At 34.6% G+C, this 15,180-nt stretch overlaps 3 protein-coding genes and 1 pseudogene across 3 annotated transcripts in view; all 4 read right to left on the bottom strand.

Annotated features, from left to right (window-relative positions):
• The window catches only part of LOC120168972, a 102,666-nt pseudogene extending 102,223 nt beyond the window's left edge, over window positions 1-443 (bottom strand).
• LOC120168965 (protein SICKLE-like) overlaps window positions 1-4,143 on the bottom strand; it is a 90,341-nt gene extending 86,198 nt beyond the window's left edge. Inside the window, exon 1 of the mRNA XM_039177202.1 lies at window positions 4,125-4,143. The gene's annotated coding sequence lies outside the window, so the exon portion shown is untranslated. The remainder of the gene's footprint in view (window positions 1-4,124) is intronic.
• On the bottom strand, window positions 1,894-4,215 carry LOC120168964 (protein SICKLE-like). Its single transcript, XM_039177201.1, has 3 exons — window positions 4,015-4,215; window positions 3,369-3,661; window positions 1,894-3,153 (listed from the first exon to the last, which is right to left on the bottom strand). The coding sequence occupies exons 2-3, from the start codon at window positions 3,655-3,657 to the stop codon at window positions 2,378-2,380; spliced, it is 1,065 nt and encodes a 354-aa protein (XP_039033132.1). The 5' UTR covers window positions 3,658-3,661; window positions 4,015-4,215; the 3' UTR covers window positions 1,894-2,377.
• Window positions 4,216-12,958: 8,743 nt separating this feature from the next.
• LOC120168952 (protein NUCLEAR FUSION DEFECTIVE 4-like) lies at window positions 12,959-14,644 on the bottom strand. Its single transcript, XM_039177196.1, has one exon. It carries the CDS (start codon window positions 14,633-14,635, stop codon window positions 12,959-12,961), a length of 1,677 nt encoding a protein of 558 aa, XP_039033127.1. The 5' UTR covers window positions 14,636-14,644.
• Between the last annotated feature and the right edge of the window lie 536 nt (window positions 14,645-15,180).

Below are 15,180 nucleotides of genomic sequence, written 5' to 3'. Positions count from 1 at the left end.
AAAAACGTAATTGTTACAGAGTGAATAGAAGATCCAGAAAAGATCAACCAAAATACACAGAAAAAAAAAGGCGACATTGCCTTCAGCCAACGTTACCGTCCATAAGAAAATGCATAAACAAATAAAATTCACAAAACTAAAACCATCAAAATTCATTGAAACAAAAAAAATCTTTAAAAGGAAAAGAAAAAGAAAATTGACCTTGTCTTTATCGTCAAGAATAATTTCAGCGGTAAAATTCTCCTGAAGCAGCGATCGATCACCGCCACCCCCACTTCCAACTTGGAATGTATAAATCCAATAAGAAATGATCAAGAACAGCGACGTGGCCACCGCCACTTTGACCTCCCACGAAGACGGCACCAGATATTCCACCACCAACGCCGCCTCAATCATCATTAATTAACTATTATCTCTATAAAATTATAGTAAATTAACAAAATAATTCCAATAAACATTTGGTTAAAATTTGAAAGGGTTTAATTTTAGGGTTCTTTGACTTGTAAAATAAACCATCTGTGGATTTGGGGGGTCAAAGAAGGAGGCCGTTGGAGGTTGAATGGCTTGGAAATGGACCGTTAATGAGTTTTAATGACTTAATACCCTTACTCTTCTCTGTAGTTGCATGCAATTTCTGCCTGTTTGTTTTGTGGTTTTGGTAGGTGGATTTGTAGGGTGGATTTGAAGATTTGCATGAAACGGATTGTTTGATGGCGATGTTATAACTTTGAATAACGGATTAGATAATAAATCCACAAAACTATATCTCAATTTTTTTTTATAAATTTGTAAAGGAATTATTGTTATTCCTTGATGTCACGGTTCAAACATCAGGAATGTCAAGAATTCGAGTGTTCAATATCAAAAAGTTGAAACAAAAATTCAGTCATTTAAGATCAAATAAGGATTATACAAGGAAAATGTTCCTGACAGTACCTCGAGAGATTAGTCTCCGGCGAAAGCCGGGGGATACCTTTGGGATACCAAAAAAAAAAAAAAAACTCAAACGAAAGATCGATACGACTAAATCTGATTGCATCGTCAAATGAATCATAATAGGATATCAAACTTTTTAAAGAACATCAATAACCACAAATCAGAGTCAAGTGTCGTGAGAACACATCTCTGAACGCAAACCGTCTATCTAAATCCAATATGAGGTCTAAAGCATAGAAGATCAACATGATAATAAATAAGCATCATCTTATCAGTCAATGTCATCAAATCCAACCATGACAAAATTAAATGAAAAAAACGACCAAAACGATCGAGAAAAAAATCGAAAACATACAAAAAAATAGAAAAAAATGTGTCATGAAGGTAGAGGAAATCGTGTCATAAAGATAGAACCATTGAGAACTAAAAAGTAAAGGAAATGCATAGAAGCTATACAAAAAATAAAAGAAAAATAAAGAATATCAACAATCAACACTGATATTGTCGTCAACCAATCAAAGAAGAAAAAAGAGGCGAGCCGTTGCACAAAGTTAATAGATAACTTTTAGGGTTTGTATGGATAGTTTTACGGTATAATCGGGTAATTTTCGGTTTGACCTAAAATGTTATACTTTTTAATAATATTTTCAAATGAGCCTATTTCCGCCGTTTTTAACCTTAAATTAGGTTATCTTTTTTTCTAGACTTTCTCGGGTTTGTATAGTTCTTTTAGGAGATAGTAGTTTGTTTACGTTGAATGTATAAATAATAAAGAGTACAACTCTGAAAAGATAAAAGTCAGCTGAACTTCCCTTTTATAGTCTTGGCTCATAATTTACATATGTTGGTCAAGCTTTGTAATTTAGGATTCAGATATCATTCATTCAATAAAATTAGTCTGTATGAAGGAGTGAAGAACACTCGTCAAATTAAAGATTCGATTTTACCAACAGAACAAAAACTTGAAACAACCAATTCATTAGTAAAGAGTCAAAGACAAGTAAAATTAAAATAACAATAGTTAAAAAGTGATTCTCAAACAAGGAACTAAGTGAAATAGCAAGCATTTTGGCATATCTGAAGTAAACTGAACACCATCTACCTGCAATAATAGCCTATGGAAAAAACCACCATATATGGTCTTCATAAGTTGTCACTTCTGCGAGTGATGGCATGAGTATTGTCGGCCTTCCTAGAACAGGCTATTAACACAAAAATGAAATGCATGAGGAGATCCCAGACCAGTTCGAAAGCCAAAATCGTTGCTTGTCCTCCATGAAAATAATATTGGTTTCATCTAGAAATCTTCGAATTCAAATCTCAAAGATAAGCCTGCTGAGATTAATGAGAATGGGAGAAAAGAAAATCTCATCAAGTGGCCATAACAGATCTCTTCTCATTTCAAGCCAATTGTGGTTGTTCTTTGAGATTTGAGCAACTTTCATTCATTTTGCGTATCCTCAACAGCTTTGTTGAATGAAGCAGCAAGGTACTCGGCCAGACTTTGTTGAGAGTTAAACTTGTTTGAAGAAGCCTCTGAAACTTTTGCCTTCTTTGGGTCAATGGATTTCGGAAGCCAGGAATTTGAAGTGCCCGGAGTACTCGAACTATCCATTCCAGCTTCTTGTCTTTTCCATGGAATAGGTTCTAAATGCTGCCAAGGATCTTCCAACATGGATTGATCAAAGTAACTCTCTGGCCCTAATATCCTGTTTGATGCTGAGCTACGACCACGAAAACCTTGTCCTCGTCCGACAATCCTTCCTAAACCAGGAGTGCTGCTCCCAGTGTATCCACGACTCCTGCCTCTTCCTGGACTGAAATAAGCACTACCTCCAGCTCCTTGATCAAGATTCGGCCTGTTACCAAACATTTGAGGCCTGGCTGTTCCATAGATGAAACTAGGGCTATCTCCTATAGAAAAGTAAGGGACGGGAAAATTACCATAAGTTGTTGTATTAGAAGGATTCCAGACCCTTTGAGAAGTTCCAGGATGCCTGGGAGGATTACTATACATTCCTCTCGGTGTTCCATCAGATACCAAGTTATAATGATCAGTGGCCTGTGATCCATTCCAAGCACCAGATTGGCCTGGATGCATGAGTGAAGGACTTCTTATTCTTGGGTTGTATGGACCATGATTGTATACACCTTGAGCAGATGAAAATTGGCTTTGCATCTGATGGACAGGCAAATCCCTATCGAAGTTCCTTGGTCCTGTCAAACCAGAATAGTAGGCCGATCAATTAGAAAAACAAAAAGGAATACCAACTCATGTTAATTGAAAAATTAGAGAAATTCCATACAAATAGTTTTAACCGATAACTCAATTCACAAATGATCAGCTTAGTAGTAGCACAAATCAAATATTATTGCATGCATCAATAATAATATCATGTTTACACAAACAAAAATAGTAGGAAAAAAAGTACCGGGATGGGATGGTGCGTGCCAACCACTGGTAGTTGGCGATGTAAACGATTGTTGCACAGTCTGGTTATGAATGTTGCCCCTCTTCTTGTTAGCAGAAAATGCTGCCATGGGGTCAGTATAGTAGTCGAAACGTGGAACTCCGCCAAAGTCATCCTGCATAGTCGATGGTGTCTCGATCAACGGATTCGAAAGGCAACCAGGCATTGCAGAAGTCTCGAGGTCATTAGACACTTGAGCTTCCATGCGCATTACTTTCAACCTTTCCTTTCTTTTCTCAGATTCCTCCATTTAACTAAAAGAGGGAACGTGCAAACTTCTTAAGAATGATACCAGCTAGCAAAATCTAAAAACAAATTCTGTTTTTTGCGCATAAGATTCAAAAGCTTTTGAAAGATGGATATAAGTTTCAACCTCTAGTTTTTAAGTTCACTTAATTATAAGGTAGTTTCAATTACCACTAAACCACTCAATGATTTCAAATTTTAAATATTACAAATGAGAATACTTCCACCTGCAAACCGTATTGTTCTCTTTCACTTTACAAAGGAGGAGGAGAGTAGATAACACAAACCGAACCATGACTCAAAAACGCATGAGTCGAGTACAAATCAATGTTCAAATAAAGTTTAGGGTTTCAAAGATTACCTTGTTGAATTTTCTGGTCTGTTGGAAACTTGAAGGCAAGAGAGGGGTTGGTTTATGGACCAGAGGAGGAGGAGGAGGAGGAGGAGGAGAGGGTCGGAGTGGGAATAAACAGGAGAAAAGAGAAGATGAATTCCGGGCACTGCTGTGGCGTATTTGGCGATGCCACTACTTGGGGGAATTTTAGAAAAACTTTTTTTTTCTCTATCTTATTCGGATAATACAGATTTTTTCATACAAGTTAAATTTATATCATTAGTATGATATATTTTAGGGTAAAATACTATATTCCTCATTAAATTATATTATCTCTCCTATTTTATTCACTGTATTTTTAATTTTTTAATTAACTCACTGAACTCTCAAATTATTTATGTTTTGATCACTCTGAATTATTTTATTATTATTTTTAATGATGTGACATTTTTTATTATTATTTAATATAAAATTATTGAAAATATAAAATAAAAATAGAAAGTGGTTAGACGACACAGTCGACTATGGTCGTTCAGTCTCAAATTTCATGGGTTTTGTTTATCTCGACCCCTGAGTTCAAATTTGGTGGTTTGTTTCACTGGAATACGTCCCAAAACCCATGAATCTTACCTGACACATTTCGGCTTCCTCACTTTCGATCTCTAATTCGTGGACTTCATAACAAGTTCTGGCAAAATGGAGGGCGGATTCAGACTCAGTGTCGAAATGAACAAGACCCATGAAATTTGAGACAAAACGACCACCATATATGGTGGTCGATGGTGGTCGACGATTATTTTCGACCATCTTCTATTTTTATTTAATATTAAATAATAAAAATGTCACATCATAAAAAATAATAAAATAATTCAGAGTGATCAAAACATGAGCAATTCGAAAGTTTAGTGTGTAAATTAGAAAAATTAAAAGTACAGTGAGTAAAATAGGAGAGAGAGTATAGTTCAGTGAGGAATTGTGTAATTTTGTAACCCCCAGACCGATAAGGGTAACCCAATCCGATCCGAGAAGTCACATTAGGGCCACCGGAACGACCCAACGTAAAGATGGCGGAAAATTTAAAACTTTTTATCAAAACATGTAACTCGTAAAATCATTTATCAATATTCAGAAATATGACAAATTTTCAAACTTGTATATAAAACAAAATACAATTACATGCCCCCTAATCACATGTACCATACTCTGTAATCAACACTGGAAGAACTCCCTTACTGATGTCGATAGCTGCACTGGTACAATTCTTTTAACCTGCAATATTGAGTAATAGAGTGAGCTTCGAAAAGCTCAGTAATACAGAACTACCAGATGATGCTGAAGAACGTGCAGATACAGATAAACATATATTTTCTTGTTGGTTCCGAACATCCATAGATTTTTATGCTGAACGAAGATCCTACTGATATTTCAGTCAGTAACGAACAATGAGTTTTTCGGTTCAGATGGAAATATTTCGGTTGTCTAGGTTCAGGAGATCAGAATAGATTTTCTAGTGTGTTCCCGTAAAACCAGTAAAAATATACAGATCTTTTAAAACATATATATATATATATACCCCCATCCGTTCACATCATAATTGTGTAGGTTCCCCAGAACCATACACCCAACCGCACATGCCATTTAGACCCTGAGCACAAAGCCGAGGAATCTGCAAATAATTTTCCTCCAACAATAAACCCCCAGATAAAACATTTCTCCGTCGGTAAACGGAGATATCAGAAATCAAAACATAATTCAGATCAGATATCAGAATAGAATCCAGGTTAGGAATCAGAACTGATTTCAGATCAGATGTCAAAACAGAATTCAAATAAGAAATCAGATAAAATATTCATATAAGTAGGGAACACACCAAAGTTTTCAGATATTATTTAGAGATAAAGGATAATCTTATCGGCTAGAGAAACACAAATCTTCAGTTTACCGATAGAATGCCGAAAATTAGAATTACTATTGGAAGAGTTCAATAACTGACAGAATCATCAGTTATTCAGAATATGACTTGAGCTGGTAAGGAAGAAATGAAAGTTCAGGACCTTTACAATCTATGTCGATTACTCGGTTTATCGAACAACTCCAGATAAATAGCTCCCATAACTAATATTTATCAACTTGTCAAATCATTAACCTTCCAGGGTATTTACACCTTAATACCACAAATTCTAGTCCATATATAATCTTCGGAATCATCGCTGAATAAATCTTCCAATGTCTTTATTTTATGTTCACGCTTCCACTATATCATGAAATGCTGACTGCTTGATTTGTAGTTCATGATCCATAAGGACAATACATCTTATAAACTCATCAGAATTTCCAGACTTATCCAATTCACTTACTTAATCCTCAGTCATTGAGGTTACTTATCTTATTTAGCAGTCAAGTCCATTTCAATTACTTTGGGATTTTCCAGAGTATTTCAGACGTTCCTGAATTTCAGATACATGTTGTACTTCCGTTCCATTCAATTTGGTCTTCGTGGTTGATTTGACAAACAAACGTCCAATTCTTAGTACTGAATGCGATCTAGAGTTGAGCTGAGTTGAATACTTCCAAAATTATCTTTGAGCCAAACTTGAGAAGACGAACACGCATTCAAGTAATATCTATGCTGTTCAGGTACTGACATATCATTAAGGTTGATCGACTCACTTAAGTTGTGTTCCATAACTTTTAAAGGTTGTCCAATACCTATGCTTATTTGTATTTCTTAATTAATCCAAGGCATTTACTTAGTATATGCCATAAGGGTATTTTGGTAATTTTGGTGTTCAGTTTTATTCCATTCATTTCAGAGCTCGAGGATATCCAATCATTCCTGAGCTTGGTGATATTCTTGGGTCATTTCCATTACATGGGTATTTTGGTCATTTTACAGATTCAGTGTATTTCAATCTTTTCCTTCCGTCCGATCTTACTATTAAATTCAATCTTATCATTTATTTCAGTCATTTCGAACAATTTTGACAACAGAACACCCCCGATAAATTGTTCTTCATGTATTTACTCATAACTTGGATATTTTCGGGTCAAGTGCCTTCTCAGATTTTACAAACGGAATAGCAGGAATTTTCTGCATTTAGACAAGATCTTAACAATCAAATCCGTACTTAATCGAGTTAAGTACGAATCCTCAAAGTACTTTCTCATTCAGGGTCAACTCAGACTATTTTATCTCTCAAGGGCATTTTCGTAATTTCTTAACCAAATAATTTCGATATTAGCTCTTAATAAAAATAATTATAATTTAAAGATCCTATGGTTAATTGCTTTCCCGAATATTCTCTGATCTTGAAATGATTCCTTAACAGACTTCTAGTATCTTGCATAAACTCTCTTCGGGTTAAAAATCGGTTATCTGCCTTTCCTAAGCAAAACTAACATTTCTTATGCCATCAGTAATTTTACCGGATCAATATGTCTTTTTTAGAGTTATTAACCAACTTCCAGGGACAATTCTTGTCATCTTACAACATAAGGGTAATTTCATAATTTTACCCAACCAGAGTATTCTCCTAATTTCTCATCCAAGTACCTTTAATATTTAACATTTGTTGATTTAAAATATAAATTACAAATCCAATGCCGATTTCTTTATCACTAATCACAAAAATTGTAATTTAATTCTAACAATTCCTCAATCTCTTATATTAATCATTCGATCCGTATTCATTTACCGAATTTCTACCACATTCATATCGAGTGTATAAATTATTCAGTTACCTACTTTCTACCGTATTCGTATCTAGTGTAATTCTTCATTAATTACACATATGAGACCATACATTTCCATTCATGCATTTACCAATACAAACATGTTCTATAAAGCATAAAGAGGTAGTAAAGTATTACATCGATTTTCGTGCAATAATGATCTACCATAAAAATTCCATTCGAATGCCTTTGATCTTCAATTCAACCTCCAATAATTCCTCAAATACATATCAACATAAATTATATCAGAAACGGAGCTTAATTGCAATAAACGGATCGAATCGGGTGATAAATTAGTGAAAAACAGCTTACCGACTTTCGAATTTGGCGAAACGGACTTCGGATTCGGATTCAAGACGTTGAAAGCATAAAATATGACTTTTCAGAAATTTGGAATTTTCGGTCAAAATCAAAGTCAACGGGTTTGACCGGTAATTTCGAGGCATTTGGGTTCGAATTTCGAAATACGGACAGCGGAATCGGATTTGAAACGTCGAAAACTATCAAGATAGGTATACTCGGTCGAAGTCAAAGGTCGTTTAATGCCCGGTCAAAGCTGGTCAAAGTTTTGGTCAATTGTGGTCAACGCCGGTCAATGGTCAACGGTCAACAGTCGACCATTTTACACAAAGATCACCCTAACAGAAATTAATTACTAAATTAGTCACATTCTGCAAATATTTACCAAAATAGCACCTTTCTAACTATTTACCAGAATAGCACCAAAACCGAATTATTTACCAGAATAGCACAAAAACCGAATTATTTACCAGAATAGCACCAAAATCGAATTATTTACCAGAATAGCACGAAAACCGAATTATTTCCCAAAATATCACCATTTTCGAATTATTTCCGTACGACGGTTTCCGGGGTCCTAAAAATCACGGAAAAATTTCTAAAAATTATTTTAAGCGGTTTCGAGATACTTACAAAGCTCGGTTCAAATTTTTGAACGGCGGAGAGCTCGATTCCGAAACGTCGAAAACTTTGACTTTCGCACTCCTCCACTCGCCGGCGACGAAGGAGAAACGGAAAACACCGGCGGACTCGGAACGATGCAAGGAACATGATGGTGCGGGAGGTGTCGTAAACGGATCATCGGATCGTCGTGAATCAACGAAAAACCAATTGAAATCGAGTTATTACCGACGATACTTTCGACAGAAATTAACGACGAACGACGACGATTCACGATGAACGGTTTGAGGGGTTTTGTTCCTCGGTTGACAACGAACACGGTGGTGGTTTCGGCTCGTCGATCGGAGGTCGGACGTCGAGTAGATCGGAGTTGAAAGGAGGGTAGTTGGAGAGGAAAATCTGGAAAATTTTCCAGAAAACATACGGGAATGGGGATTTATAACATCTCATAATTAAAAATGGCTAAACCAAGAGTTTAGCCAGTGAACTTCCTGCACTTCATAAAATGGTCTGCCAACTTTAAAAATTTACAATTTAATCCACTGTTTCTTTCAAAATACCAAATTAAATCCACCACTTTATAATTTCTTAATTTTAGCCCCTAAATTGGGGTGTTACAAATTTACCCTTATAATTTAAGGTAAAGTATACAAATGTTCTCCGACTATAGGATATTGTTTTGTTAAGTCCCCAACCATTAAAAGTAAATAGTCCTTCAACTATAGGATGTTGCTTTGTTGAGTCCGTAGACTATTAAAAGTAACAAAATGGTTATCCAACTATTAATATGTTTTAAAATGTATTTTTTTCGTTAAAAAATGACGATTGTCTGAGCTAGACAATAACATATTGACAAACGATTGTCGTTGTTTTCTTTCTTCTCTTCTTTTCCTTGATTTTTAGTCACTTGATTCTATCTAGGCCTGTAAACGAACTGAACGTTCAGCGAACCGTTTGTGAACCGTTCGGCGGGAAGTTCATTTATGTTCTTTTATTTATTAAACAAACGAACATGAACAGAGGGCTCGTTCGTTCATTTATGTTCGTGAACGTTCGGTAATATGTTCGTTTATGTTCATACATTTATGTTCGTTTACGTTCGTTCGTTTATGTTCATTTATGTGCGCTCATTTATGTTTAGCTCAATCTCTCTAGAAACATTTAAAATATTAAAGCCCACTAAATTTTAATCTCATACCCATAAATATTTTAAAATTCAATTAATTTTAAATACAACTAAAAAAAGCTCAAAACAATTCAATAAAATATAATCTTAAAATTATTAGGAAATAAAAAATTCATTTATGTACGTTCATATGTGTTCGTTTACGTTCGTTTATGTTCGTTTATATCCGTTTGTTTATGTTCTTTCATTTGTGTTCGTTTATCATTTAAATGAATGAACACGAGCAAGCTACTTTCCTTAACGAACGAACACAAACAAGAAATTTTTCGTTCGTTTATGTTCGTGTTCGTTCATTTGTTTGGTTAAAGTTAAACGAACTAATATAAACATACCCCGTTTATATTCGTTCGGTTCGTTTACAGGCCTAATTCTATCGATGGTGCAACCCACTTAACTCAATCTTCAATGCCAACCCCATGGATATTACTTAAACTGAAAGGCATGTTGTGCTTGAGTCACCCACATAGATATAAGATTCAACACTCTTTGTTGAACACCATTGCATTCCTTATTTTTCAAAGAATCCAACAAGTTATGGAAAATATAGGAAAGAATAAATGGGTTAGTGGTGGTTTTTAGCAGATTTTTTTTTAATTTAGATGAAAAGTTACAGATGGTAATTTAGTGGACTGAAGGAGTTGAAGAGTTTAGAGAGAGTACATGTCCCGTCTCCAGTCTTGCATGTTGATTTGTATATATGTCTTTAATGTTGATGTTAGACTTAAAACAATGATATTTATTTATAGTTTGATAACATAAATAGATAGATAGAAAAATAACAACGAAAAGAATACGAAGTAAATAAAATATAAACATTATATCCAAACCATCCGAACCATAAATGTCAAAGAGGAGAAAATCTCTTGGACATGAGAAGAACAATTCGTTTTCAAAAAGTCCCTCGGGACATGGATTGAATTTTCTAAGCACTCGACACTTACTATCTTCTGTTAAATTAGAAAATTAGAACAAAGTTCTATCTTATTAACTTCTAGAATTACGCGTTTAATATCTAAACTATTAGTTTTGGTTCGTTTTAATACCTAATTTTCAATTTTTTTTTCAAAACCATACATAATATTTGGTTTTTGTTTCATTTTTTAATACCCGTTAAAAATTTAACGTTAAATTTTTAAAAATAAAACTAAAAGTTTAGGAACTAAAGCGGACCAAAATTGATAGTTTAGGTACTAAACGTGTTAAGTTTTTAACGGTCAGATACTAAAATGAAACAAAACCTAAATGTTAGACATGATTTTCAAAAAAAAATAAAAATTTAAATACTAAAATGGACCAAACTGATAGTTTATTCTAATTTTTATGAAAAACTCCACACATTAATTTTCAAGTAGAAAATCAGAACAAATGATGATATATTTTTTTAGGTGATTGAGATTCGAATATTATTATTTATAAAATGTACGTGAATTATATATATACATATTAATCATATTTACATTTGATGCTAGATCATGTATAAAATTTTAATAGGATGTTTGTGTGTCAATTTTTTTAATAAATGTTTATGTGTCATTAAATAAATAGAACCGTCCACTAATAATAATAATAACAATAATGCAACTTGTTCTTAAAAAGATAAAATTTTTGTTAACAATATGTATATATTATTAGGTTTAAATCCAAATTAATAATAATAATTGCAACTTGTTTTGGAAAATATTCTTCTTGTTGAGTTTGACTCACTATTCTTTTCAGATAAACTCTATTATGTCCGATTAAGGTTTCATCCATTTATGTGGTGGATAGGGAAGAGTAACGAGAAATGGAGCGAGATGGAAGCTGAATTAGGGGTGGGCTGACCTGAAAATATATATTTTTCCATTCGAAATCTTATTTCATTTGAGTTTAATATGATTTTATCTGATTTCAAATCTAACTCTTCTTTTAAGATAAAATTTAAATTTGATCTAATTTAACATAAATATATTTATAAAAAAAAATTAATTTTATTCGATAAAAATAAATATCTAATTACAAAATTAATATAGTCAGATGTATTATTACAAGAGTTAATTGTGTCATACATCCTCAAACTATGATCTTATTTTTAAATTGGTCCTTAAACTTCTAAATGTTCCAATTTTATCCCTAAATTATGACTATCATTCTAAATTTGTTCTCCAACTTCTGAACATTTTAGTTTCATTACCAAACTATATCCTTTATTCTAAATTGGTACCCAAACTTTTTCAACATTTCAATTTAATCCAAAATTAAATGTATGTATTAATCGCATTCCATGTTAATAAAATCGTTAAGCCAAGTTATATTATTATGTTTGAAAAAATAAAGTTTAGGTTAAATTATAGTTAAAACTAATTTCATATTTAGATGAATTTGGGGTGAAATTGAAATATTTAAGAGTTTGGGGACCAATTTAAAATGAGGGTCAGTTCAAGGATAAAATTGGAATGTTCAAAAGTTTAAGAACTAATTTAGAATGAGTATCATAGTTTGAGGATGAAATTAGAATATTCAAAACTTAGAGACCAATTTAAAAATAGGATCATTGTTTGGACACATATGTAATTAACTCTTATTACAATTATCGATATATATATACTGTATCATTATATTGTTTTTCGGATCAGGAGGATTGACTTTGACTGACCAATCAACGCAGCGAACAGTGCCCTATAACATTGGCTCAAATCAAGCAAATATGTCCTCAAATTCCATAAACAAATGATGCAGAGATCACAAGTTGTGACTCGCCAACTCACCCGTGACTCACAGAATCTTGCACACAAAGGAAAAAATATCAAAACGGGGGGAATTACCATCCCAATAAAGAAGAGTGAGCAACCAATTAAAGCCATTAAACTGAGCACCTTCGTATACTTCCTAAAGCCATTGACAAATTTGAAACTTGTACAAGCCACTTTTAAAATCAAGTCCTTAACAGGATCAAATTTAAACAGTTGTATAGGTAGAGTATACACGTGTTATTAATATTTTAAATCAATATTATATTATAAACACTTCAAACTAATAAAAAATTAAGTTACAAGAAAATTTAATTATTACATAAAAAAATAGTAAACATATGAAAACATGGGGTGTGGACAATTTCATGTAACCAACACTCTTCTTCATCATTGCTTTGGGTGCTCATAAACTCTCTGCATTTTCTCTGTATTTCTTGTATATATCGCCTCTGTAGTACTTTCTGGTTCTAAGAACCAAAATGAGAGAACTCAATGCTCCAAAGAAGGTAACAGCAGCCAAAATTATAAACGACAACCTGTAACAATGAGTGCCAATACAAGTCAAAGATTTCACAGATGATCGTGTTAAACCTTTCTTCGCAAGATCCTTAATCGCCTCTCGATCGTATAAAACTCCCGTGAGCCTCACGTTGAAGATGTATGAACCGAGTGGACTCAGCAATTGTCCACAATTGAACAACGTGGAGTAGTATTTCAGCCCGAATAGTTCAGAAATGATGGCGAAAATCAATGGCAATTGTGCACCGAATGAGAATCCGATGATGATGGATGCTGCATAGAGGGAGCCTGGAACTGGAAATGCAACTAAAAGGTAGCCGATGCATCCGAGAAGAAGGACCATCGTCATCATCAATGGTCTCGGAAGCTTGTATTTTACGATCATCGTCTCCGATACGAAGCCGGAAAACACCCTTCCAAAGAAATTCCAGATGCTAACGAGGGAGACGAAAGAGGTGACTGTTTTATTCGGGTAGCCAAGTGACTCACCGATTTGCCCCAAGTTGTCGACTGCGGTTAAGCTTGGACCCAGTCCACAGAATGTTGACAGAAACAAAACCCACATGTCGATGCTTGTTAATGCTTGTAGAATCGTGTAGTCTTCTCCTCTCTCGGGCTTGTCAAAAATGGTTAAAAAACATGACTTTACTACCTTTTCATCGTCCATTTGCCTCGGTTCAGCTACTGTGATCTCGGTTGGAGGATCAATGGGCTGTTTTTCGATGTTCCAAACCAGTAATTCTTCTCTGATGCATGTGAAAAGAGGGGAAAAGACAAGGAAACAAACCACAGTGGCAACACCAGCAAATGCTGCTCTCGAGAAAGTAACTAGCTTCTCTGCTAAAGTCACCGCCATTAAAAACACCGCAAGAACAACTGAAGCTCCGAGGAACTGGTAAAACACGTTCATCTCATTGGGGTGTTTAACCGGCTTCATCGTCCGAATTGTATACACAAACACGACTGAAATCGTAGCCGGAAGCCACCCGATGAGAAGGATGAGAGATTTCGAATCATTCCCGTAAACAGCGAGATAAATCTGAGTCATCACTGCTCCACTGAGTCCGGTGAACCCCTTCAACAGACCCAACATCGAACCTCGGCTCTCAGGGAAGTTCTTTACGCTGGTGACAAGCGCACCAGTATTAGCAAAATTCTGGGAATTTGCCCCAATGCAAATATAAACACACATTTGCCAAACCTTCGGCTTCGCTATTCTTCCGGTCACGGCTAACCAAATCATGAAATAGCCTCCGAAGTTGAATGCAGCGCCGAGTAGGAGAACGAACCAAGTGGGAGTAACCTCGGCGATAAGGCCGGAAAACACCCCGACGTTAGCACCCAGATCCTTCGAGAATCCCAAGAGATTGAGAGTGGTCTGATCATAATCAAGAGTAGCTTTGATCTCTTTCGAGTAGGTTCCAAACAGATAGGTTGCACCGGCACCGGCCATGATTAGAAAAGATGCAAAAAGTGCGAACCATCGTCCTCGAAGGAACTGTACCGTGAAAGGCAACAGTTCATCGGCTTTGAGTCCTCTTGTCGTCGTCGAACTGCCCATTGCCTCCTCAACTATACTTCCAACTTTCTCTGTTTGCAGTCTGCAGGAATGGAATCGAGAGGAAGAAGAAGAAAGGGATCTGTTGATATAAACTTTGCAGGGTTGATTAAAGAGTTGTTAAGCAAAGGATTATAGATAAAGACAAATTACTCGGGGATTAGACTTTTAAGTTTGGTAGGTCACGTTATATAAATTTTATCGTGCCGTTTTCTATTTCTAATTAGGACACATACTTTTATTAAAAATCCTATTTATATAATATTTTATTTTTATTTTCTTTTAAGAAATAATAGTTATAGAGAATATACATGTTATCAATAACTAATAAAATTCTGGATATGCATTATTTTTTAATAATCCAAATTATTAAAAAAATGGTAAAGTACATAAATAGTCCTCTGTTTATAGGATACTGCTTTGTTTAGTTCTTAGACTATCAAAAGTTATAAAATGGTCATCTGACTATTCATTATGTTCCAAACTCGTTCTTTTCCGTTAAAAAATTAATAATCGTCAGAGTTGGACGTTAACATGTTGACTGGGAT

Source organism: Hibiscus syriacus, unplaced genomic scaffold, assembly GCF_006381635.1.
Source record: "Hibiscus syriacus cultivar Baekdansim isolate YM2019G1 unplaced genomic scaffold, ASM638163v2 tig00111741_pilon, whole genome shotgun sequence".
NCBI lineage: Eukaryota > Viridiplantae > Streptophyta > Magnoliopsida > Malvales > Malvaceae > Hibiscus > Hibiscus syriacus.
Note: the sequence above shows the minus strand (reverse complement) of the source record. Positions and strands in the feature narration are given on the sequence as shown.